Below are 27,651 nucleotides of genomic sequence, written 5' to 3'. Positions count from 1 at the left end.
ATTGTATCTGCGTATGACTTTTGTCTACCCAAATAGATGCAGGGTGGGGGAAGTTACCTGAGGAGGCATCTCCTTGCTGCACTCCTTCTGTCGGCAGGGCTTAGGGCGGCCCCCTTCACTAGAGTGGCATGGTGCACGTCTGTAAAATGAAGACAGTGATGACCGCTAGATCATCACATTGTGGAAATCAAATGAGTAAACTAAATGAAGGTGCTATGGACAGGCCAGCCTTGGCTAGGAATAGGATCTGGAGGCCATCCTACCCATCTTTGTTTTACAAGGAAGAAAAAGACCCCAAGAGGTGTTTAACAAAAAATGACACAAAATCATGCTATATACACCTAGATTCTTTTTTTTTAAGACTTTACTTATTTATTTTAGAAAAAGCACAGACGTATGTGAGCTAGAGAACACACTAGTGGTAGGGAGGACCAAAGGAGGAGGGAGAAGCAGGCTCCCTGCTGAGCAGGGAGTTGGAGCCCAGTGCCCAGTGCCCAATGCGGGGCTCCATCCCAGGACCCTGGGATCATGACCTGAGCCAAAGGCAGCCACTGAACTAGCTGAGCCACCCAGGCGCCCCTTCACCTAGATTCTTAAATACTGAGAGGTTTCCACTGAATTCATCTTTTTGTTTTTACACTACATTCAAATCTCCCAATTTAAATGTGAGTCTTGTGCCAAATTAACCTCTGTGAATATATGTGGAAGGGGAAATCCAGGCATGCCCCCGCTGCCCTCCACAGCACTCCAGGCAGGCTCCAAGCGACATGGGACTCGCCAGAGGCTCTTCAAGAGCAGAAAGTCATGGGAGTCCCGAGGGATACTGGGGGTGAGGCTGAGATGGGGGAGCCACAGCTCACTTCCCACCGTGTGGTGACGGGGGAGGGGCAGGAGCTGTGTGCAGCTACTCCTTATGGGTGGGGTGCAGGGGCTCTTAGCCCTAGCTTGTGGCCACCTCGTCCTCTGTGACAGACCAGCCAGTCCCCCCCATACCCTAGAATGCTCACTGGCTATTTCATCACAAAAGGCTCTAAATTTAACAATTCATTTTTAATTTTTGATGGCACCAATTTAAACAAGCTTTGGAAATTTCAGGTGATAGTATGATCAATCTGAACACCTGAGCCTCAGCATTAATTTAAGCTGTCACTCTCCACACTTCAGCCCTTATTAATGCCACCGGTCCTACAACCTTCCGTTTCATAGGGAAAACAAAAGTGACTCATGGTGCGGGGTGGGGCTGGATCGCTCAGTCCGTTAAGCTCATGAACCTGGAGTCCTGGGATTGGGATCAAACCCTGCATGGGGTTCCCTGCTCAGTGGGGAGTCTGCTTCTCCCTCTGCTCCTTACCTTGCTCTCTCACTCCCTCTCAAATAAATAGATAAAATCTTCTTAAAAAATTAAAAATAAAAGTGACTTGTTTGTTCAACAGATACAGCTAAAAAAATAAATTTGTAAGATATTGTAGGATTCTACTTTACCATGGGAAATATGGCTGTAATGGGAAGAAAGCATTGCCATTAAAAGGCATTTGTTAATTATTCCCCAATAAAACTGGAAAAAATATACATCTGTATATAAAGTAGCTTTGAATAATGATGTAAGAATGGAGAATGGAGTGGACTCCAAACATTCTCCTTTATAAAGTCATGGGGGAGGGTGGCGCCTCCCTGGCTCAGGCAGTGGAGCATGTGGGTCTTTGATCTCAGGGTTGTACATTCAAGCCCCATGTTGGGTGTAGAGATCACTTAAAAATAAAATCTTTAAAAAAAAGTCAGGGCACCTGGTTGGCTCAGTGATTGAGGGTTTGCCTTTAGCTCAGGGCATAATCCCCGGGGGTCCTAGGTCCAGGGATCAAGTCCCACATCGGGCTCCCTGCAGGGAGCCTGCTTCTTCCTCTGCCTGTGTCTCTGCCTCTCTCTCTGGTGTCACTCATGAATAAAATAGATAAAATCTTACAAAAAAAAGAAAGAAAAGAAAAGAAGTCAAGGGTGCCTGGGTGGCTCAGTCAATTAAGTGACTGCATTCGGCTCAGGTCATGATCTCATGGTCCCGGGATGGAGCCCCAGGTCAGATCTGGCTCCCTGCTCAGAAGGGTGTCTGCTTCTCCATCTCTTTCTGCCCCTCCCCTCACTTATCCTTTCTCTCTCTCTCTCTCTCTGTCCCTCAAATAAATAAATAAAATCTTACCAGAAAATAAAAGTGATAGAACCAGCCACTATTGTTATTTGTAACCTCCCTCCCAAGAAAAGGAAAGTGCTGAGGCATGCAGAATGAGCCCTTCAGTTCAAAATGTTAGGCCTTGGTCATGCATTTCAGGTAAAACACTGAACTGTTATGTTTAAAAAGATCGAGGCACTTAGGAGGATGGTTGGGGAGGATGGTGTGGGGGGTACTTCCTACAACTTGCTTGGGAATTATGGTGGGGGAGGGGGACCCCTCCACTCATTCACTAGAAAGGAATGTTGAGATAAACGTATATTCTGCAGAGTAGTTTACTGGAATGGAATGTTCTTGAGGTTGACTGCATTTTTAGGACAATTTTAAGAATCCTCAAAATACTTAAATTGCATTTTGTTTGCAGTTCTCCATTTTGGTCTGGAACAAATTCTTGCTATACATCATTTGCAGGTGAGCAATAATTAGGCTTAGAAATTTTTAAGGAAATTAAAAACTAATTATCTTAAAATCAACTAATCCACATCTTCTAGAACTAGCTCCTTCAACACAAGTGGAAGAATATCAACTAAACTGTTAGCAGCTCTTTACATAAAAAAGTAGACCCAGGGGCAGCCCGGGTGGCTCAGCGGTTTAGCGCCTGCCTTTGGCCCAGGGCGTGATCCTGGAGTCCTGGGATGGAGTCCCACGTCGGGCTCCTTGCATGGAGCCTGCTTCTCCCTCTGCCTATGTCTCTGCCCCTCTCTCTCTGTGTCTCTCATGAATAAATAAATAAAATCTTTTTAAAAAATTAGACCCAGAATCTTTAACGTGAAAAAAAATGGACCAGGATGAAATGATATTCTATGGTTTTATTCTCAGATCAAAATATTTCTGAACATAAAACACGGTTATTCTGGACTCAAGTTTGTGCTATTCTCTGGGAAATACGTAATGACCTGCCCTGCCTAAATTTCCTGTTCGTTATCAATGTCTCACCTTGTGAAAAAGGCATGGTCACAGAAGGGCTGGGTTAGGGGGATGTAAGATCCTCAACTGTGTGCGTCTGCTAGGTGCTTTCATTTACTCTCCCATCCCAGCAGACGTGTGTCCCATTTTTATAAATGAGGAAATTGAGCCCCAAAGAAATTAAATAACCTTTCCGAGGTTATCCAGCCAAATAAGAGACAGCCGGGATTCAAATCCCCATGTGGCTCACTCAAAAAGCAATGCTCTTTCTACTCCCCCAGGGATGTTACACACCTACCATGCACCTATGACCAGCCCTGGGCGATTGACAAGTCCTGTATTGTTGTAATTGACAAGCCTTTGATTCAGCAAAAGAAGTACAAGGCACGGCTTTTCTTGCTCACCTGACCTACTTTTCTGTGTTTGGTTTCAGACCCAGGTTTGTCCAAATTATATTAGATGGGGGGAAAAAGAGATTTTCCCAAATGTGCAAACATTTCTACAGGCTAGAAGCGATTACTGGGGCAGAGGTGCCTGGAGCAGGGAAGGGAAAGCTTTTTCACCTGGTAACCTATTTGTTCTGCTATCGAGGCAATTAACTTAAATCCGTTCTACCGCCTAATATAATTGCAGTGATCCTGAAACAAGCACATCAGAATCTCCTAGAGGACTTGATTTAACAAGACTTTCAGCCTGGCAGAGTGTCTGATTCAGTCCCAAGACTTTTTCATCAGTCTGGAGTCAGGCCCAAGAATTTGCATTTCTAACAGATTGTCAAATGAGATGATGATGATACCAGGAGCCACATATTTTTTAAAGATTTTTTTTTATTTATTTGAGAGAGCATGAGCAGGGGGGAGAAGAAGAAACAGACTCCCCGCTGAGCAGGGAACCCAATGCAAGGCCCCATCCCAGGACCTTGGGATCATGACCCAAGCTGAAGGCAGACCCTTAACCAACTGAGCCACCCAGGCACCCTCAGGAGCCACGTTTTGAGAACCACAGCAATACTGTATTATTTCTACTCTATTACTGTCCTTTCTTAGTTCTACTTGCTTCTCAGAAATGCGATGACCAGGAGAGCTCATAAGGGTCAGACAGGGACCTGTGACATTTCTAGCATTCTTCTTTGAAGCAAAGTGCTCCCTAATGAGATATGTGCACCGTACACATTGGTACAGGAGCTCTTAGAAGAAAGAAGTGAGCTTCATTCTAAACCTCTCTCTTCTTATTCGAAATGGCCCTACAACCTGTGAGCATAGAAAGGAATGAAGCCAAAGTAAACAAATATCCTAAGTAGTTTTGGGGGAGGCCACTTCGCTTCCTCCTTTGTTAAAGAGGCAGGGATTCCGATGAGGCAACAAAATGGCATTAGGTAGTTGGCTAAAGCCACACAACCACCTAGCTGTAGGTACACAGCCCCCATTTCCTCAGCCAGGGCCCTCCTGCTACCATCACACTACCTGGGAAATGCTTCCAAGCTGTTAGTAGTTTCAATGTATTTCTATAATTTTTTGTCAGCAAAAGAAATGGAACTAAAGAATCATCTTTGCAGTTAGGTAGTGATGCCTATAAGCAGATAAGGGTGGGAGAGAACCAGGAGCCTGCATGATACAGTGTCTGGGGGAACCATGGAGAGCCCAGGACACTATGAGTTCAAGATCCCTCCCACAGACCCTCCACCCCATGTAGCATGTGTGGCCTAAGTCTTCCTGGGGAAAGGCACAGCGGGCCACAGAAGCTGAAAATGCAGAAGGGAGGAAAGAAAAGAAATGCAGATGACACCCAAGTGGATGTTTCATGTCTAAAACAGAGCATGTCTGAATAAGATGTATATATTCATAACATTGTAGAAAGATCAGTGTCTTTATTCTGAGTTTATCAAAATCTTCAAGGAGACAGCCATCATTAGCAGTCACGATGTTGCCTCTGGTGGACAGTCTTATTAAAATTTCTCTTCTAGGGATCACTGGGTGGCTCAGCAGTTTAGCACCTGCCTTTGGCCTGGGGTGTGATCCTGGAGACCCGGGATGGAGTCCCATGTTGGGCTCCCTGCATGGAGCCTGCTTCTCCCCCACCTCTGTCTCTGCCTCTCTCATGGATATTTTTTCAAAAATTTCTCTTCTAATGACTAATATGAATGCATCACGATGCATTTTGCTTTCTAGTTTCTAAAAGCACATTCGCAACAGGAAAGACTCGTGAAGCATGTAGTTCTATGTTCTGAAATGACTCTGCTGTGACAAGTAACTAAAGCCTCGTCTCGCTCAGTCACCCAACCAAAGTTTGTGTTGAGCTTTTAAGACACATTGCAGGATCCGTGTAGGTTATTTCCCCCTCTGGGTCTCCAAGGACAGAGAACAGAAGAGCCATTGCTGTCTCATTGTTCTCAACTCTTTTGACACATATCCAGCTACCAATCCTGCTTTTGCCCTTCGATAACTCATTGACCTCACTGAACATTGCCCAAACTAACCACTGTCTCCTGGCCCCCGCCTAGGTCAGGGTTTGGCTCCATATGCAGGCTGGTAACCCAGAAGCTTCCTCCTTCAACCCACTGAGTTCCCATGACAGATAATAAGGCGTCGCCCTGTTGATTCTACCTCCCATTCTCTTGAGCTCACGCAAGGCTTGGCAGCCAAATGGCCATGACTTTAATATCACGTGTTACAGTGAAGCTGCTTTTTTAAGGTTTGAGAGAGTGTACACGAGCAAGGTGGGGAGCAGAAGGAGAGGGAGAAGCAGACTCCCTGCTGAGCAGGGAGCCTGACTTGGGGCTCCTGAGATCATGACCTGAGCCGAAGGCAGATGCTTAACCGACTGAGCCCTCCAGGTGCCCCTGAAGCTGCTCTTACGAGGTTAATGTAATACTTCTTGTGTTAGAATTTTTAATGTCAACAAGCAATGGAAGCATATGCAGAGTTATGAGATCACTCACTCATAACTGGAGGTATGGCACTGTCACAATGTCTTTTATAGTTAGATATCAAAAAAGTAGGGTTGATTTCTAAGCCAGCATCAAAAGAAGTCATGACTATCTTCACCACCATGCCATCCCAAGTCCTGGTCACCTTAGCCAAAACCATAAAGGTTAAAAAGAACAATAGCAACAAAAAACCTTAAGTGACTTAAAAGCTGGTGATCTAAACCTCAGCTTTCTCCTGTGGGTTAAGACCAGATCCCCAGCTCACTTCCAGTGACACAGGCTGGCGATGGTAAGGAATTTAGCGGGGAGGAGAAATCTGCGTTTACACAAGACTGTGCCAGGATGTCTAACAAATCCAATCCCAGAATCAAATTAGAAATGAATAGGCAGGTAGACTTGAAGTTACAGACACCGGTTGGGTGCTTGGTTCCCATCCTCTCACCACCTGGAGCCCTTGGGGGTGGGGCCCATTTCCTTTATGGTAGAGTTGGGGAAGGGGTTTCTAACTCTGGTTCTAGTTACTGGTTGGGATTTCAGGGGAGGTAAGTGGGACTACCCAAAAGCTGTATTTTGGGGAGTTGGAGGTCAGCCAGAGGCTTAATGAGATTCTAACTAAAGGGGCCCTTGGCCCCAAACAGTTATGAATCGCTGATAGCATCTTGTGCATTTACACACATCCCCGATACATTCCAAACTCCCACGATGATTTGTGGAAAATGTTGCAAAGGACGGGTAAGTAATTAAAAGTAGAAGTTAAATTGTGTGATGAGTATCAGGACAGTATTGAGAAAAGCAATCAAAATTGAATTAAGGTGAAATTACAGAAAGAAAATCCATGGTATTTAATTGCATTGCATTTTATTTAGATAAATGAAAATTCACCCCCAAACAGAACTAGGAATCAAATATTGTCTCAGATTAAAAAGAAATGGCTAGGCTTGAAGCTTACTGAAAGCTAAAATTTCCAGCCCTTGACTATTTGTAGCTCCAAACACCAAAGTAAAATATTGGAACACAGTATTTGTAACAGAGAGAGGCAACTTATGTGTACCATTAGCAAAATAACCTGAGGGGGAGCATTTGGTATTCCTCGATTACAAGAAGAGGTGAGAAGTTTACAAGTCTTGCATTGCTTTCTATTGTACATGGCTCTACAGTAATGCCAAAAATAGCAAAATATAGGCACTTGTTCGAACTTTTGCAGTTTACACTTGGCTATTATGTATTAACAGCAGCTTTAGAATTATACTACAGTATTCTATTTCATGCTACTGTTAATTGCATTCCTCTGGTTAATAAAAGTTGCTCAACAGACATTGGTATAGAGCTCGTACAGAAGGAACCCAGGGCACATCCAGGTAGGAGTATGAAAAGCACAGTCACGAAGCAACGACTGCTGGAAATTCACTTGCAATGGCCAGGATAACTTGGCCACATGTGGTCAGAGAACAGAAAATACAGAGTGGAATGGCAGGATGGGGTTTAAACAAACAAAAAACAAAACACAAAAACAAAACAAAAATTTCATCTATCACTTGACTATATGAATCTGTAATCTCTTCAAGGCAAAGCCTCCTTGGGCCATAGAGACGAAGTAGGTGTTTGGACCTGTCAGGAGCCCCTTAGACATTCCTCTCATCTCTACTATCTCCTGGTTGGTCTTCGAAAATTGACACCAGCACTTGGATTAATTTTTAAGTCTCCAGTTGGTAAAAGATACTTAGATCAGGGTTGTGTTTTTTTTTTTTTAATTTGGGGATTTTAAAGCTTAATAAGCTTGGATGACTGTTACATATGAGAGTAACTCCTAAAGGGTTATTAAACATTTTCCAACTACAAGGCCATACACTGTTATCATGAGATGTCTAATATTGCCATTTTACTTGATTGTCAGGTTTGTTGATATAACATCAACTACTTTCTGATTTTAACAGCCTATTTTCCTTCTGCTAAACTAGTGTTTCTAGAACATCTAGGATGCTTTAAAATCATTAGCTAGCAGGTGAAATTTGGGTTTGCTCACCAGAGTTCTACGTTTCAGTGCAATTTAAGAAACCTTTCTTTATGTGCCACGCCATTTCTACATGTGAAAAAGTGGAACTCTATAGAGTACACAGGCGACTGTGGCAATTTGACAAAACTTTTTACATCTTAGCATGAATCATAAATCATTGACATTTTAAAAAAATTCTAAAAGCACCTGTTAGGTAAGGCATTTTTATCATTAAGCCTTCTTAAGATTTCTTTCTAGACATCTTTCATTGTTTAAGACCGAAACTAATAAAAGAAAATTGACCTTTTCAGGAAGACGCACCACCAGATGGTGGCACTGTGTCAGTACTGTCCAGTCTCAAAGCCCTTGGTTTATTTTAGCTGATGCCTCTCTGCTAGGAGTTCCTCGGCACATGACCTCAAACTGGTATCAAGTGGTGACATCATGTGGCAACTACACCAGAAACTTCTACTTTACCTGCTTTTAGCACTCAGGAGACACGCCCCAGGCTTCCTAGTATCTAATAAAACCAGCAAATCTAAGTGAAGCAAATATTTTATTTAAATCAGTTGTCAAATCACAGTTTATCCAAATGAACATAATGCAACATTGTCCTTAAAAGAGTGGGCACAAATATGGCACAGATACAATCCAGTACCTATCAAAATACCATTTGTCAAGAACCTGACTGACTTCATGCTGCGTGTGAGTGTGGTCCAGCATAGAAGAGTAGAATCAAAAACTTAAAAAACAGCCAAATTGTTTTCTTGATAAGATGAAAAACATTTCTCACTGCTTTGCCTCAGGATTTAAGCACACTCATCTGTCCAAACCACCACAATCCAGAGAAAAGGCTTAAAAGTTAATCTGCTACTGAAAAAAACTCCCTTCCAACCCCCACTGAGCTAGAAAGAAAAATTTCACAGTAACAATGGAACATTCTGTATGTTCCCCCCCAAAAAAGCTTATTTTTAGCACACTGTGCATAATAGGAGAGTGACCAATTTTAGAGCGATATGAAACACAGACCTACTCCTTAGTGGATTTTAAAGTACAAACTATAGCTTCTGATCAGGAATGTTGTCTCCAGGAAGCTGTTTTCACAGGTTACAGCTGAGGCTTAGAGCTTCCCAAGGCTTGACCACGGCTGCATGCCCCCGCCACGTGCTGTGTGATACAAAACTGCACATTTCCTTAATTGTTAAGAAAAAAAAAATATACAATAGATACAGGAAGGGTTACTTAAAACATACATATAAATACATAAAGGATGATACTCCAGTTTGAGAAGCAGAACTAGGTTTGGCCAACTCCAGTTCCAGGTTAAGAATTTAGGACCTTAAATCAGAAACATTATAATAAGGGTATCAAGGGAAAGTAATGGGGTGGCCCTGCGAAGAGGAAACGTTAAATGGCTCTAGCTCCCGATGCAGCCTCAGGGTTGTCAGGGTGCTCCAGAAAGGAGGTCAGTCGAGGGGCCTGTTCTTCGGTTCTGAGTCTGAAACACTGGTCTCGAGTCTCGTCAGCAGCGTCCATTTCCTCCTACCACTCGTCTTCACATTCCGGTCTTGCAGACACTCAGGGCGGACCTGTAGGAGGAAGCAAGAATCAAAATTTGATCAAGTCTCCTCTCCTCTTCGTTCACTCCAGGAGCAGCAGAAGCCCTGACAGAGGAGTGCAGCCCCTGGGAAAGTGAGTGGGTCAGGGCCCACGGCAGGTCAGGCTGGGCGCTCCCCAAACCCGCAGCTGTGGCTCCCCAGCACCAACATCCAGGCGCATCACACGCACTGGGAAATTTTTAAATGCTTGTTACTGCTGATGGGGGGATAATTTTTTTTTCTAGAGAGCTATCAACTAAAATTTCAAGCTGTAGGATATAAACTTATGTTGGACTTCTGGTTATAGGGAAAAATTCAATAAACTGGTTAGTCTGGTGCTGGGAACACAACATATTTCTTATGCCTTCGAGCCAAACATACAAATGCACACACACGCACATACATACACACCCCCTGATTTTCCTTGAAAGCAGTCACATAGGGGTGAACCGAGGCCATTATTTTCCTACAGGTAAGACTGAATGGCACGTCGGTGAGAGGGGAACAAAGGAAGGGAGCCTAGATCTCCTTGATTATTATTCAACTCAAGGTTCTGCACAAAGTCATAAGGATTAAACTCCTGCTTCCCTTAGAACGAATGTGCCATCAAATGGCCACAAAGAGGCAAAGACTGCTTTAGGGGGAAAGGAAGCTTGCTTACATGATGCATTAGGATCCTGTGGGTTCTGATTTGGCCGGTTCTCCCTCTTGTTTCTGTGTCTCGTCCCGTGTTTGGGTTTGAATCTCATCTTCTGGCTCGCTGTGGACTTTGGCTTCCTGGAATTCTACTTCCTGGCCACCTTCCTTCTTTTTGCCTGTTGGTCCATCCGTGTCCGGGGCCTCTTGGCTTACGTCTCCTGGGGCCTCAGAATCTTCCAGGGGTGAGCACGAGTGGTGGCTCTCAGGGTCATCAACCTCATCACCTTTTTTATCTTCTTGGGATTCAAAGAGCGACTCCTCTATCCTTCCTTCTGACCCGGCACCATCACAATCTTCTGGGACAGGCTCGGTTCTGGCTGTTTCTTTCTTTTCTTCAGATGGGAGAGCTGCCTCTTCAAGCTGCTGGTCATGGACGCTCGAACTTTCTACCTCGATGGCTGTGATCTTTTCTGGAGCTTCACTCACAGCTTCCGAGGCTTCAGAAACCTCAGAAGGGGTCTGCTCCACGGCGGTTAGTGGGGGTTCTTCTTTGGCGTCAACAGTGTGGGTTCCATCTGGTGCAGAGGCCTGAAGCTCGCCTCCTTCCGTCTCAACGTGCGGCCTGGCCTCCGAGCTGGCCTCCTGGCCGTCCGCCGTCAGCGGCTGAGCCTGGGTCTGGAGGTCCGCGGCTGTTTCTTCCGCGCCTCCTAACTGACCAACAACTGTCTGGATCACATTCTGTACAAGTTTACTACTCTCGGTCTGAAGTTTCGAGAGGTCGTTTTCAGCCTTTAGATCCTCCTCTCTTGCCGGGACTTCCTGGCAAGCAGCCGGCCCGTCCTCTTCCTCTGAGGTCTGTCTCTGGGGGGTGGTTTTCTCTCCTTCCGGGGCAGCGCTCGTGCCTCTGTCAGGCTCAGCTGATGCGGTTCCCGGGGCAGTTCCCGGTCCAGGTTCCGGCCGAGCCTCAGTCCCCGTGGGCACCTCGACCGCCCCTGGCTGGGCCGTCAGGCCTTCATCCTTTGTGGAGGATTCTTCTTCTGGGGCTAAATGTGCGCCCGCAGGTTCCAGGGTCTCACTGGCATCTACACTCTTGACAGCTTCTCCCAAGACCTTCTCCTCCACCACTGCGGCTGTTAGAGGTAACGGTTCAGAGCTCTGCACTTGGACTTCTGTGCATACCGCTGCCTCTTCAACTAGCTGGGGACAACTTTCTTCCCAAATGGTAACCTCCTTTTCCCCGTCGATGACGGCCACCCTAACTGTCTGCACCAGTTCCTTGCTAAGCTCCTCAGAGACGGTCACGGTGGGTTTTTGCTCAAGTTCTTCTTCGGTGGCTTGGGTTGGCTTTGCTTCTATTTCCTCCTTTTCTACTTGAACTACCAGCTCTCTCCCCACCGGGCTGGGAGAGGGTGTACGGCTCTGGACTTCGGTATCATCCTCCTTCTTCTGAAATTCGGGGTCTTCAGTAGCTTCATCTTGAAGGGCAAGGTCACTCGTCTCTTCCTGACTGATGGTTGTTTCAGGGGCCGCTGTCACATCAGGGCCGTCGACGAGAGCTTCGTCTTTGCTTTCCCTATCGGCGAACTGGCCTTCCTCTTCTATCACGTCGGTCTTTGAAAGAGTGGGTACAGCTTCCACCGATACCTCTTTGTCCGTGCGTTCTAGAATCTCTTCCATTTTTGAATGTCCTTTATCTTCTTCTTCGGATGGGAAACTAGAAGGTGCTGGAGGCCCCTCTTCGGGTGCAGGAACTGCCTCTGCTTCTGTGACCTGGGGCGGTGCGCCCGATGCAACCTCAGGACCTTCGTGCATCCCCGGGATCTGCTCTGGTTGTGTTACATGGAGAGCTTCAAAATCAGCTACTGGGGTGCTCCCGTTGGTCTCGCTGTCTGTGAGGGTTTCAGCTGAGTCCGGGGCAACAGCCTGTTCCAGAATCGATTCTGATGTTGCCCCAACCAGGGTTTCAGCTTGACAAGTGGTTCTAAGCTCACTGGACTCCACGCTGTCTGTGACTTGAGGAACTTTCTCCAAGCTTTCTGGGGTGGCCTGTACGATTACTTCCCCTTGTGCCAAAGTCTCAGGTTTAGTTTCTTGTGCACGTTCTTCCAGCGGTACCTCCGTCTCTTTCTTCAGGTCTTGCCTTTGTGAATCCTCTTCCGCTTCCTCCACCTTCTCTGGTATCTCGGCTTCTACTCCCCGCGTTGTCCGAGTGGTGTCTTCTGGCCCTCTGGTGTCAGGCAGTGGTGATTCTTCTCTCACTTTTTCTGCAACTGCCTGCAGGACCTCTTGAGTCCGCCTCTCTTGGTCTTCCAGGCGTGGTACGCCACCTTCCACCTCCTGAACAGGCGTTGCTACCTCTGTGGTGTCTGGAGAGTCCGTTAGCTGAGAAACAGCGGACACCATGTCGGCGGTCTCTTCAGCACCAGATGCCTCTGCTGCTTCTTCAGCACAAAGGGCCCCGGTAGCTTCCGCGGCTGTCACAGCTTCCGAAGTTAATTCCGCCTCACTCACGACTGTGTCATCAATGGCATCTTGACCCTCTGGTAGAGGTTTGGTAACAGAGGTTTCCTCTGCAAGGACTTCTCCTTCAAACACGTCCTCGGTTAGGGGTTTGGCTTCATCTTCCGTTTCGTCAAGAGGCTCTGTCACCGAAGCGGATATCCAAGATGGCGACCTTTCTTCCACATTGGTAAGAGCCCTTGCCCCGTCAAGGACAGTCACCGTGACCCCACGTACCAGATCCGTACTGAGCTCCTCTGACACAGAAACAGCGGCCTTCTGCTCAGGCTGCTCCTCACTTTTTTGGGCCTGCTGGGCTTCGATTTTCTCCCTTTCTACTGCATCATACTCGGACAGGGGAACCACGGCCGGGACATCGGAATCCTCTTCATTGACCTCTGCTGGTCCTGCGTCTTCCACAGCGGTTTGTTCTGGTTTCCCATCGGACCTTTTCTTCCGTCGTCCGGGAATGAATTTCTTAATCGAAACCCAAGACTCTTCTTTCCCAGGTTCTGCATCTGAAGCTGAATGTTCTACACCAGACCCAGTTACAGACTCTTCACTTTTCTCTTCCAGTTTTGACTTCGATTTTTTCCTTGGAGTGACTAATCGTTTAAAGGACTCCCAGGTGGAAACTCCCTCCCCTTCGGTGGGGCTTCCAGCTTGCTCAGGTGAGGAGCTTCCTGGCCCTTGATCATGTTCTTGGGAACCAGCAAGGGCAGCGTCTGGTCCGGTTTCTTTGTCTTTTCCTGCATCATCTGGTTTCTGGCTGTCTCCTCCCACGGCTTTTGGTTCCCCTTCATCATCAGAAGATGATGCTTTTCTTGCTCTTTTCTTGGATGATCCCACACAAATTAAAGCTTCCCAAGATACCGAAGTGTCAACTTTGCGCTTCGGTTCTTCTGGTTTCTGCTCTTCTCCATTTCCTTTCGCTTCCTCCTGCAACTCAGAGGCCGCGCTCTCCGTGGAAGACAAGGTGGCACTCTTGACTTTATCCAATTCATCTTCTTTATCACTCTCTGAAAGCCGCCTAACGCGTTTCTTGGGCGTCACCATCTTCTTGAAAGACGCCCAGGGAGTAACACCTTCTCTCTTCTTTTCCCCATCAGAAACAGCTCCTTCCTCAGCTTCGCCATCCTGGTGGGCGTCCGCGATGCCTTTCTCCAGACACGTAATCTCCTCTGGTTCCTCAGGGGATGAAGCGGAGCTCTCGCCCTTCTGTTCATCTGTACTGTCTGGAGACTCTGCTGCAACTTGATGGTGTTCCCCCGACTCTTCATCCCCTCCTCCTCTTTTCCCTTTCTGTTTCTTTCCAGAAAGCTTTTTTAAGCCAGTGCTAGTAAAAAGTTTCTTTAAAGGGCTTCCTTGCACCTTTATTCTCTCTTGCGAGGACAGCATGTCCACTTCACTCACGACGCCCTCAGGGTGTGCAGTCGTCACTTTGTCATCGGGGCTTAGGTCGCTTGGCCGGGTGTGGTCCCCTCCAGGGGCGCACACGTCTTTGGTCTTCACCAGCTCCTCAGCAGGTGTTTCCGCCACTTTTTCAGATGGTAAGGGCTCTACTACTTCTTCTACCTCAGCTCTCTGCTCTTCGGTCTTCTCTGTCATGCTAACGTGGACTTCGGCAACAATCTCTACTTTATCATCAAATACTTCTGTTGCTAAAGGGGCAGGTTTCTCTTCAGGAGATCCCTGCACTTGATCTTCAGAGGGCAGCTCCACTTTTTCATATTCCGCTGACAATCTGGCCGCGTTAGCACTGTCGGTGGGCTCCGGTGGGTGCGCCTGTTCAGGGGCAGCCAACTTCTCAGGGGAATCTTCGGTCTTTTCCTGTCCTTCTGTGTCTACTTTTTCTGGCTCTTGCTCCTTTTTCTTCTCTGAAGCTTCCAGCTCATCCTCCTTAGGCTTCCTGAAACTGGTCTTTTTTCTCCAGCCGGCCCAACCTTGAGTGAAGAATTTTTTGAAGGGTGACGCTGTTTCACTGGCCACTGGACTAGTGGGAGAGTCTGGAGATTTGGTGGGTTCTTTCTGCTTTTCTTCGCCTTCATCTTTGCCTTCTTCTGCTGCTTGACCAGACTCAGCCTGAAGAGAAATTTGTGTGCTGCTTTGCTCACTTTTAAGGGTTTCTTCAGGTTTCTCTGTGGATTGTTTCAGTTCACTTTCTTTGGCTGTTGCTTCTCCAGTCTCCTGGCTGGGCTCCTGGTGGTCACCAGCCCCATCTGCTCCTCCCACTCCTTCACCTTCATCTTTTTTGACAGTGAGTAGCTGGACAGTGTCAGACTTCTCGGTCTTATCCTTTTTTACAGTGAATTTAAAGCCGACAAACTTAAACACCTTCTTAAATCCAACATCATTAGCCTGGGCCTCAGTAGGTTGTATCAGCTCTTCTAAATTGCTTTCTGAAGAAGGAATCTGTTCGATGGTCTCAGGCATCTCCTCCTGCCCATCCTTTGTGATGTCCTGAACAACTACGGAACCAGCAGCCATGTCTTTTTCTGAGTCTCTTTCACTCACATCTTCAGACTCTCTCTGTCCAACTATTAACAGAAAAAGGAGAATGGTGGGGAAGAAGGGAGAAAATTATTACAGCTCAGAAAAATTACATATTTGAAAAATATAACCAAGTAATACTTTCTTTAATGTCAGGCAATTTCAGGACACAGTAACAGTTTTTTTTTTTTTTTTTCCCCACAGTAACAGTCTTATCAGGATTTGAGAATCTCAGTACATGAGGCAAGTATTTCTTTCAAATGATCTTCAAAAATTCAAGTTTAGAGATACTACTTTGCTCCTTCTATTCCCTGTGAAGGAAGAGTTAATATACTCAAGTACTAGAACATTAATTAAATGGAAATAGCTGCAATATCACTAAAGTGGGATGCCTAGGTGGCTCAGCAGTTGAGCATCTGCCATTGGCTCAGGGTGTGGTCCCGCAGTCCTGGATCGAGTCCCATATTGGGCTCCCTGCATGGAGCCTGCTTCTCCCTCTGCCTATGTCTCTGCCTCTCTCTTCGTGTCTCTCATGAATAAATAAATAAATAAAACCTTTAAAAAAAATCACTAAAGTGGGGCAAGAAGATGGCATAGGTTCTGCTGCAGGTTAAATGGAATCAGTCATCACACCCATGATCTAGAATCCATCCCATCTTAGAAAAATAAGCTGACGAAAGAATCTAGACCAATCTAAAAGAGAGGCATTCTATGTGACAACTAGCTGGTCTTTTTAACGAGTCCCAAAAAACAGACCAGAGCCCCATAGGGAAATTACGGAATGGGTCAGGGAAAATACAAGGAACAACTTATTATGACAGAAAGGAGATACTCAATAGCATAACACAGAAACTTGAAGAGTTATTATGTTGTACACCTGAAACTAATGTAACGATCTATGTCAACTGCACTCAAAAAATTAAAAAAGAAAAAAGAAAAGGCAGTGCTCAAAAGCTGAGCGGCGTATTTCAGAGGAACACAGGAGTCAGATTGAGGGGTTTCTGCTGGACAAACACTGAAACATAAGAAAGAATAATGACAATGATGGGGCTTATACAACACTGAATGAAAAAAAGAATCCATGATGGGGGGGTGGCGATGGACAACACGGCACATGGCACCTGGGTGGCTCAATGGTTGAGTGTCTGCCTTTGGCTCAGGGTGTGATCTTGGAGTCCTGGGATTGAGTCCCACATTGGGCTCCCCATAGGGAGCCTACCTCTCCCTCTGCCTATGTCTCTGTCTCTCATGAATAAATAAATAAAATCTCTCAAAAAGAAGAAGAAGAAGAAGAAGAAGAAGAAGGAGGAGGAGGAGGAGGAGGAGGAGAATCATCATCCATGAATCAAGAGTGATACCAAAAAAGTAAATAGGGAACAGGGAATAATTCTTTATGAAAAAATGCCAATCAATATTCTTTAAAATTTCAAAATTCATACTGCATTGAGATTCACATATCATTTATTAGGGACAAGAGTTTACAAAAATGTTTCTTTTATAGCTGATCACACAGGCTCTTCCTAGACCATGGTAAACAGCTGTTCAGCCTTGAAAAATGTGGAGCATTCATTATTGTCTCTATGGATGTATTTGTGTCATTCATCAAGTATGATCCACTTACATGAAATAACACAAGTGGATTTTCTCTTATAGTTATTTAGGGAGGAGAAAGCCATGTTTAGCTCAGTTCATCAGTAGGATCATTGGAACCAGACTTTCAATTGCTTGGGAAAGTAAAAAATCATTTCTCATTATATTAAATATAAAATAATAGGCAACACTGTTTCATGGCAAGTGTGGTTACAAGAAGTTTTACTCTTTTGAATGTGGGTGTGATTGGATAAATTTTGAACTAGTTCTATCTCCATTAAAAATCAGCCATTCAGAAACAAACAAAAAAAGACAGGAGTTAGGGGAGAAGTTTTTACAGAAAAGACTTGAAAGCAAAAAAAAAAAAAAAAAAGACTTGAAAGCAGAGCAAGGTAACTCTGATTTATGATAGCTTAAGTGGTCATCTTATTTGAAAAATCCTAGTTGGTTGTTTGTAATCAGATTGAGAAAACTGTTCTTTACCAATACCTTGTAGTAACTTGGGTCAGTCAAAAATCAAGCAATGCTAACACCATTGAGTCAAAGGTTGTCAGGAAACCTATAGTTTAGTGTATTGACACACAAGCAAAAGGAAAAATTTCCTTTACAGCAGAGCAATCAGGCAGGTAGTGCCTAAAACTTAGCTCCCCAATAATGGAACAGAATTGTCATCATGCTTTCTGATGTGAGGCACTGAAAAAGCCAATAAATCACTTCTAGTATTCCTGCCAAAAATGTTTAATAGAATCTAACTGTGAGGAAACAATAAGATAAATCAATGAAGGATATTCTGTATGACAACTAGTTTGGCCTGATATGTCAATATCACAAAGGACAAAAATCAAAAACACAAGTAGATATTCTCCAAATAACTTTAAAATAGTTTAAGGAGAGAGAATGAGGGTAGGGGTGGGCAGGAGAGAATGTGCTAGAGTATCAATAACTGGTGAATTAGGTCAAGTGTATATGCTGTGTATTTATCTATAGTTTTGAAATTTAAAAAATCATTGAGGTTGTTTAAAAAAGTAAGTCAATGTGATTTAATAAAGGGAGGAGGACACTGTGCTAGATTAATACATTTAAGAAGCATAATAATAAGACATGATGGTCATGGTCCTAAATTGGATAGTTAGGGCAAACTAGCCAAAAGACATTTTTGGCTTGTCTTGGGAAAATGTATGATTTGGGATTAGAGGAAATGAACTTTTGCTGAAAGGAAAGAGCTGAAATCTGACTAAAAGAAAAAAGATTACCAAAATAGTATATATACTATGATTTCATTTTGGTTTAACTTCCCTACACACACATCCCAACCTCACCTGATCTCTGGGGGATGGATATGTGATATACTACTTTATTTTATTTTTTTATTTTTAGAAGATTGTTTATTTGAGAAAGAGAGCACATGAGCGGGGGGAGGGGCAGAGGGAGAGGGAAACAGAATGAACCTCAAGCAGACTCCCTACACAGTACAGAGCCCAAAGCAGGGCTCAATCCCACAACCTCAAGACCACGACCTGAACTGAAATCAGGAGTTAGATGCCCAACCAACTGAGCCTCAGACGCCCCTGTGATATAGTTTAGTTTTGCTTCTATGAATTTTCTTCCTTTCTCTATAGGGTATGTACTGCCTTCTCTAATAAACAAAAAAGGTCAATTAAAATAGACACAGAAAAGGTCTTAATAAAATTATACTTAATACCCACAGTGTAAAATGAAACTTAATTATAAGTAGTATCCATACCAATACCTAGAATGTATCCATAAATATATGAATTACAGATATACTTGGAAATAATAGACAACATGCTCCCCCAAATTCCTATGTTTATCCAGGTTATAGAATCTTCCTCATGAAAACAGTCTCATTTTTTATGTGAAATATTACAAATCTATGTCTACAAATTTCCATCATAGTATCTGTTGGGTTGTCTGCAGTCAGGAAGAGACACTGCAGAAGCATTCTATCACTAACCACATGCCACAGTGTAGACAGAGCCTTTGGTGACATCAGTGACATAGCTGTCTCTACCTTTCTCTGTAAAAACTTTGGAAAGCAGCCAATTTTCATGGATTCTAACGGATGTCAGCATCTAAGATAGCATTAAATAAGTAACAAATTTAAGGGCGCCTGGGTGGCTCAGTCAGTTAAGCATCTGCCTTCAGCACAGGTCATGATCCCAGGGTCCTGGGATGGAGCCCAGCATCCGGCTCCCTGTTGGCTCCCTGTTCACGGAGGAATCTGCTTTTCCCTCTCCCTCTGCCTGCCACTCCCTCTGCTGGTGCTCACGCGCGTGGCTTTCTCTCCCTCCCTCTTTCTCTCTCTGTAATAAATAAATAAATAAATAAATAAATAAATAAATAAATAAATAAATAAATTCTTATAAGAAAAGAGTACAGGCTCTAGAATCAGACAGACATGGGTTCAAATACCAGCATTTCCAGTTAATGACCACTGGTAAATAATATGTGCTCTTTAAAGGCTCAGGTCCCACAACTGAAAAATGACATTATAATTTTCATCTAAAGTACACTTCCTAACAAAGTCTCCTTTAAAAAAAAAAATCACAGGATACACATGACCAACTTTAAACTTTCATAAACAATAAAGAAATAATCAGCACCCACACCGCGGCAAATATTTCAAGAGAGAAAAAATCAGACTGTCTAGACATGTTATTAGATGCCCCTAGAGTATCCCACTCCCTCCTTCAAGTTAGAAGATGGATATTCTGCAAATCTTCTGGAAATATTCTCTCCCCATTTATTTTTTTTTGCACCATGTATAACCTTCTGAGGTAAGAGAAAATGCTATAAATTTCCATTTGTTATTATAAACCTTACATTAAAATTTAAAAATTGCTTTAAATTAATTCCATTTCCATGACATAAACTACTTTGTACAAACTTCCCCCAATTAAGGGGCACTTGGGTGGCTCCGTTAAGCACAGACTCTTGGTTTCCACTCAGGTCATGATCTCAGGGTCATGGGATTGAGCCCCATGTCAGGCTCCTGGCTCACAGAGCCTGCTTGAGATTCTCATTTCCTCCCCCATGCTCTCTCTCTCTCTCTCTCTCTCAAATAATTTAAGATATATTTTAATTTCCCCCATTAGGGGCACCTGGGTAGCTCAGTGGCTGAGCATGGCTTTTGGCTCATGCAGTGATCCTGGGGTCGGGCCCTGCATGGAGCTCCCCACCGGGAGCCTGCATCTCCCTCCGTCTCTGCCTCTGTCTGTGTCTGTGTCTCTCATCTTTAATAATAATAATAATAATCATCATCATCATCTCCCCAACTATAAAAGCACACTCAGGAAAAAAACTTGCCCAAACCCTTTTAACGTAACAAAAGAGATGGGATTTTAAAAATGCGTACATTTTTAAATGTACACCACTGAAATACCACTGAATAGTGTTTTCAATACCACTGAAAACACACTACAGAAAAAAAAAAAGTCAAACCACAACAATAAACTCCATCCCAGCACAATTGTACTAAAAACACAAATATAAATTAAATTTCCTGCCAGCAAACGTGAGAGCAAAACAAATGCTCATTAGCTAACCTTTCTAAAAGTCACTGGAAAAATGCAGAGACGCTTTTGCTAACATAGTGGGAGAAAACAGGGGTCACATCCCACAGCCAGCCTTTCCTCCCTTTTCCCCCCCTGCCACGCTCCCAAATCTGTTTCCATCTGAGACCCTTTTTTCCTTCGATTCGGGGATGACTGGAGTGTTCAGTCACCACTAGAGAGACAAAGACGAACGGCTGCCAACTAGCACCCAAGAGCCCTGACAGCTGCCATATAGACCCGGTCTCTTCATACAGGTTGGTACTGGGGCCCTTCCAGGGGGGGTACAGGCCCCCCACCCCCGGGGGGCTCCAAGGTCCAGCGTCCGCCTTCGGCCCAGGGCGTGACCCCGGGGTGCCGGGATCGAGTCCCGCCTGCGGCTCCCCCTGCCTGTGTCTCTGTCCCCTTCTTTCTCTTTTTTTTTTTTTTAATTTTTATTTATTTATGATAGTCACAGAGAGAGAGAGAGAGAGAGAGAGAGAGAGAGAGGCAGAGACACAGGCAGAGGGAGAAGCAGGCCCCATGCACCGGGAGCCCAACGTGGGACTCGATCCCGGGTCTCCAGGGTCGCGCCCTGGGCCAAAGGCAGGCGCCAAACCGCTGCGCCACCCAGGGATCCCGGTCCCCCTCTTTCTCTGGGATCTCCCATGAATAAACAAAAACAAAAGGGCCGTAGGATCATGGAAAACTCTGAATCCCTAGTCCGCAGTCCGAGGAGCCGGCGCTGCACTGGTGGGGGCCGCGCTCGGGGCCTCCGCAGCCTCCGCCCCGCCGCGGGCCCGGGCGAACGGCCACTGGGGGGCGCTACTCACAGCAAAGGTTACTCCACCAGGGCATCGCGCGCCGCCAGGAGGCAGGGCGGCGCCACCGGGGCCCGGGAGGCCCAGGCTGCTTCTCCCGCCGGCCCCATCGCCGGACGGCCACTGGGCCGCTGACGCCGAGGGCGCCCCCTGGGGGCCACCGCGCGCGTCACAGAGGGCGCAGCCTCCTCGTGGCCCTGGCGGCCCAGAGCTCTGGCCTCGCAAGGCTGCGAGGTGCATCATCACAATGGGGTCCCTTCAAACTCCAGCACGCGCGAGGCTGAAACCCGACCTGGCTAAATGACAGCCCAACGGCTGAACACATCAATGCCCCGGGGGACGCGGCGGTTTAGCGCCGCCTTCGGCCCAGGGCCTGATCCTGGAGACCCGGGATCGAGTCGCGCTCCCTGCATGGAGCCTGCTTCTCCCTCTGCCTGTGTCTCTGCCTCTCTGCTTCTCTCTCTCTCTCTCTCTGTGTGTCTCATGAATGGATGGCTAAAATCTTAAAAAAAAAAAAAAAAAAAAAAAAAAAACACAACTGATGGATTCCTGGGCTGCCTCTCTGATCTGCACGAGCTAGTAGGTGGCAGACTCCTAAATCGCAGTGCACAGCGGTGAATGAAGAGGCAGCCGGATCCTGTGCACAGCAAGGGGTTTGCTCGGTTGTACGAACTTTAAATTCTTGGGTTTAGGAACAAGAACTGTGGACCTCGTGCACGTTCCCATGACGGAGTTTATCTGGAATCACAGTGCCTTTGGGCTTGAAGGAAGATCTGGACTTCAAAAATGATTATGTGGTTACCGCACTTTGGAAGACAGTTTGGCATGTTGTCGGCAAAGCTAAACTGCCACCCTGCTCCTTGGTACCTAACCCAAATGAGCTGAACACATACATGTCCACACAAAAACCTGCATATGGGCGTTTATAGGTTTATTCATAATTGAACACACCTGGAAGCAACCAAGATGTTCATTATGCAAATGGATGAATGAATAAACCTCAGAAAATATCCACATCCAGTGGTAAAAAGAAATGAGCTAGCAAAGCCATGAAAAGATAGGAAGAACCTTAAATGCATATCACTGAGTAAAAGAAGCCAATCTGAAAAGGCTACATACGGTATGATTCTAACCATATGCCATTCTGGAAAACCAAAACTACAGAGACAATTTTTAAGAATCTGTATTGCCAAGGATTGTGGAGACAGAAGGATGAATAAGCAGAGCATGGAGGATACTGTGACAGTGAAACTATAAACTAACCCTCAAACATGGGTTTGAACCATGCAGGTCCATTCATACATGGATTTCTTCAATAAGTAAAGCATAATACTGTAAATGCATTTTCTCATATGGTTTTCTTAAAAGCATTTCTTTTCCTAGCTTACCTTAAGAAGAAAGTAGATCATATACCTATCATACAAAATATAATCAACTATAATCAGTAACTAATCAACTATAGTATCAGTAGCCCTTCTATTAGCAGGCTAATAGCAGGTTAGGTTTTGGGGAGTCAAAACTTATATTTAGACTTTCAACTGGGCCCCTAACCCCCATGTTGTTCATGGGGCAACTAAACGCTATGATAAGGGTAGATACATAGAATTATTATATCACTTGTTCAAAACCCACGGAATGTACATCACCAAGAGTGAACCCTAATATAAACTATGGACTTTAGGCGATAATGATGTCAGTGTAATTCATGGATTATAACAAATGTACCACTCTGGTGTGAGATTTGATAGTGGGAGAGGCGATGCATGTATAGGAGACGATATAGGAACTCTCCTCTGTACTCTCCAGTCATTTTTGCCATGAACCACAACTGTTCTAACTATACAGTCTATTTTTTAAAAATGGTCATATGACTTGGCAAGTGTCATATAGTGGGGGTGTGGCATCTCTGGTGGGCCAAAGGCTGGGGGGGGGGGGGCAGTAAATAGGAAAACAAAGTTTGTCTTTTTAAAGGAAAAATTAATTCCATATACTTTCAAAGGGTGAAAACTCTTATTTTCTGTAAGTTGTAACATTTTATAGTCTGTAAGAGCCATATATGACAAAAGTATTTAGACATGTCAACTCCCATACTTCGATGGAAAAACCGCTATTGTGTCTTATTATGTCTGATGTAGACAGCACTTTAAATTCTATTTCAGTGTAAAAAAATAGTTTTTGGTGGTTATAGTCAGCTACAAAAGAAAAAGAAAGAACATTTATATCCTACCCACCCACTGGCAGATATTGAGTCAAAAGATCACTCCTCACCTATCATTTTAAAACCGTTACGATAAAAACTGGATAAGGCAAGAATCTATGGGTGCTAAGTGGTGGACGTGAGAGGGAGTGGGTAGGATATTTACATGCCTAATAGTTTTAAGGGTAGGGAAACCCTATATATGGGGAAATTTGTCAAAATCTTAATATCAACCTCCATTAGAGACATATGCATAATGTGTGTGATACTTCGAACAAGGACACAGCAGCATCCGTGGCTAAGAATGCATAACCTAAAGGAGAAAATAAACAAAGGAATACAGTGTGAATGCAGAGAAGAGGGCTATATGCTTCAAACATGTCAGTGTCTTAAAAGACAAAGGCTATAGAAATGTTCCAGATTAAAAGCAGCTAAAGAATATAACACATAATACCTGACACAAGGACAAATCTGACAATGCAAGGTAAGAATTGTTAAACTGCACATTGTTAAACTAGCTGACAAAATTGGAATAAGGATGATAGATCATATACAGTTATTGTAATGATATAAATATAGGACACTGAAAATTGTACTCTGGTTATAAAACAGAAAATATATCTCTTGTTAGGAAATACACACTTGAGCATTTAGAAACAAATGACGTGGATTACTCATCCTCAAAGGTTCAGACAAATTTTTATCTCCTGCCTATATAAAACATAACAGGAACCTATATGCTGGTTTTTGGTTTTGTTGCCTTTTCCAACATAGAGATTAAAAATCAAATAATGAAGCAAATGAGGTAAAAATGCTAACAGTACATGAATCTAGATAAAGGATATAGATGTTTTCTGTACTTTTGTTTTTAATTTTTACACCTTGTTGTAAGTTTGAGGTTATCGTTTTGAAAGATTATGCAGGGATGTGTGAAATAGATAAAAAGGTGATTAAGAGGTAGAAAATTCCAGTTATAAAATAACCATGGAGATTAAAAGTATATCACAGGGAATCTATGGTGACAGGTGGTGACAATACCATGGTGAGCAGTGATTCATGTACAGAGCTGTACTATGTTGTACACCTGAAACTAATAAAGCATTGTAGTTAATTATACTTCAATTAAAATAAAAACCTCAGGGATCCCTGGGTGGCGCAGCGGTTTGGCGCCTGCCTTTGGCCCAGGGCGCGATCCTGGAGACCCGGGATCGAATCCCACGTTGGGCTCCTGGTGCATGGAGCCTGCTTCTCCCTCTGCCTGTGTCTCTGCCTCTCTCTCTCTCTGTGTGACTATCATAAATAAATAAAGAAAAAAAATTAAAAAAAAAAAAAACCTCAGAAGAATAGGGCACCTGAGGCGGGGGGGCTCATTCAGTTGGGTGTCTGCCTTCTGCTCACATCATGATCCCAGGGTCCTGGGATTGGGTCCGCATTGTGTTCCCTATTCAATAGAGAATTTGCTTCTCCTTCTATCCCTACCCCTTGGCTCATGCCCTCTCACTCTCACAAATAAAGAAAATCTTTTTTTAAAAATGGAGAGGGTAGTGGTTGGTTGTAGAAAACATTGCTTCTTTACCTCACATTATATACCATAATGTAAGTTCTATCAATGTATTAAGGGACAGAAAAACTACTCTCTCCCAAACCCCTAAGAGAATTCAGAAGAGGGGAAGATAAAAGAGCAGAAGTTCTGGATACAGATTTTGTTTAAGTTTCAGCTGCACCACATCTAGCACTGGGCCCTTGGGCAAATTTGCTGAGGTTTCTGTTCTTAGCATCCTCACTTAAAGCAGGTCACCTTTCATTCTTCCTGCTAAGGCTTGTTAGGAGGAAGTAACGGTTGGTTGTCTGTAAAATAAAACAAAAACTATAATTTTTTCCCCTTCATTGTCTTCTTCAGAACATGACTACTTAATTATTTTTTTCACCAATTCCAAAACTGATGTATATAAACCGCAGATTTTGAAATTTGGCAAATTGGGAATGACATGCATAAAGACAATGTCCAGAGAGGATCACTATTAATAACAGATTGTGGGAGCAGTGTGAAGAAGAGGCGAGAATGACCCCCAGACCGGCCAAAGCGCGCGTGCGGCCGCATCCCCGCGTCCAGCGCTTACGTCCCGCCGCCGTCGCCACCATGCCCAAGAGAAAGGCTGAAGGGGATGCTAAAGGAGATAAAGCCAAGGTGAAGGATGAGCCACAGAGATCTGCAAGATTATCTGCTGAACCTGCTCCTCCAAAGCCAGAGCCCAAGCCTAAAAAGGCCCCTGCAAAGAAGGGAGAGAAGGTACCCAAAGGGAAAAAGGGGAAAGCTGGTGCTGGCAAGGATGGAAATAACCCTGCAGAAAATGGAGATGCCAAAACAGACCAGGCACAGAAAGCTGAAGGTGCTAGAGATGCCAAGTGAAGTATGTGCATTTTTTAAAGATTTTATTTATTTATTCATGAGAGACACATACACACAGAGAGAGGCAGAGACACAGGCAGAGGGAGAAGCAGGCTCCATGCAAGGAGCCTGATGTGGGTGGGACTCGATCCCAGATCCCCAGGATCACACCCTGGGCTGCAGGCGGCCTAAACCACTTCGCTACCGGGGCTGCCCTGCATTTTTGATAACTGTGTACTTCTGGTGACTGTACAGTTTGAAATACTATTTTTTATCAAGTTTTATAAAAATGCAGAATTTTTTTTTTAAGCTATGTTGTTAGCACACGGAACACTTCATTGTTGTTTTGGGGGAAGGGCATATGTCACTAATAGAATATCTCCGAAGCTAGATTGATAACAAGAGGGAAAAACACCTTCCCCTTCTAGTTTTGAGAAACTTCCTCTTGGCTCCCAGGAGGAGGGATTCCTTGATGTTGACACACATGAGCCACCTTGGTGGTGTGGAAAAACTAAAATTCATTTTTTAATGTCCTCTTCTCCTTCTCTGCCTTCAACATAGACTCGACTCCCTTAAACCCAGAGACCTGTTGGAACCTGACCCCATGAAATGGTTCCCAGTATGTCAGGCCATCTGGACTTTTACAGTGTCACCACTGAGATGGCATCCCTCAAAAGAGTTCCTTTTTTTTTAGCTTGTGGATCTTCAGATTGATAATTCTGCTATTTTCATTTCATTTCCTGAAAGTCAGGGTCAGCTTGTGAAAAGTTGTTAAACAACATGCTAAATGTGAACTGTCAACCCTCACTCTAAACTTTCCCTGTTCAGAGCATCACATGAAGACTTCATTGGGTTTTATAGCGGCTTTCTGATTTTGGTAGTCCATTGAAGAAGGGAGTTTGAAAGTTGTTGTATACTGTTAACGATCGTCCACCCATGTCCTGCCTGAGATACCATGATTGTTTATGAAAAGTATCTTTAATAAAGCTGGATACAGTTTGAAAAAAAAAAAACAGATTGTTTTCTTCTAAGTTATTCAATAGTTTTCAAAATTATGGTAAAATGGCCACATAATTCATTTTAATGCCCTCCTACTGGCAGATCATTTGTTGCTCTAATTTTTCACCACCATACTATGCAATGAATGCTCACGTGTAGAAGTCACCGTCCAAACCCCTGAGCAAGTGTTTGAACAGAAGAGGGCAGTATTGAACAGTTTTCAAATGTGTCAAGCGGGAGGCCTTGCAAATTTCCCAGACCTGGGCCAGAAGACAATTCAAAAATCTACCAATCCATAAAGCTTAGGTTCTTTTTCAAATTCTGTACAGTTTAATGCCATATTGCATCTAAGTTTTCCTTTTTGACTCCCAACATAGATACTAAGGGGAAAAAAGGGACACACACATCCTGAATTGGCTCCCTCCCTATCCTTTATTTGCACCATGTGAGGATCTAAATCCTTTACCCCATTTTGGATCAAGTGTGGATCAAACGGAGCCACAGCCCTTTTTGTGGACTCCTTTCTCCCCCACTTTCCCAGCCCAGCTGTACACAATACATTTCCCAGGTGCTGCCTGAAGGAGGCAATGTCTAGAAAAGACCATCCTCATTCCCATCCCTATTCTAGTTTGTGGTTAGCAGCCACCTTTTTCCAGGTTTTATATGCTGGCTGCATGATGGTTCTGAATGATTTCAAGATCATAGCCCAGTGAGCAAACCTGCTGGCCCGGTTTGGCAGGAGAAACAGCAGGCTGGTGAGAATAAGATCTTCCAGGAAGGACCGGCCAGTATTCACCTAACCCACACTCTGCACAGCAGAATCCCATTTGCA

At 44.4% G+C, this 27,651-nt stretch overlaps 1 protein-coding gene across 3 annotated transcripts in view; it reads right to left on the bottom strand.

The window, feature by feature from the left end:
• Positions 1–8,585: 8,585 nt before the first annotated feature.
• AKAP12 (A-kinase anchoring protein 12) overlaps positions 8,586–27,651 on the bottom strand; it is a 96,072-nt gene continuing 77,006 nt past the window's right edge. For 2 of the 3 annotated variants that reach the window (XM_025422550.3, XM_049116328.1), the window contains 2 exons: positions 10,306–15,319; positions 8,586–9,635 (listed from right to left, as the gene is read on the bottom strand). In XM_025422550.3, coding sequence (XP_025278335.3) covers positions 10,314–15,319 — 5,006 coding nt within the window. In that variant the 3' untranslated portion in view covers positions 8,586–9,635; positions 10,306–10,313. Of the gene's footprint in view, positions 9,636–10,305; positions 15,320–21,246; positions 21,392–27,651 lie in introns of those variants that run through there. The other variant, XM_049116307.1, reaches the window with a different exon arrangement.

Source organism: Canis lupus, chromosome 1 (genome assembly GCF_003254725.2).
Source record: "Canis lupus dingo isolate Sandy chromosome 1, ASM325472v2, whole genome shotgun sequence".
NCBI classification, from domain to species: domain Eukaryota; kingdom Metazoa; phylum Chordata; class Mammalia; order Carnivora; family Canidae; genus Canis; species Canis lupus.
Note: the sequence above shows the minus strand (reverse complement) of the source record. Positions and strands in the feature narration are given on the sequence as shown.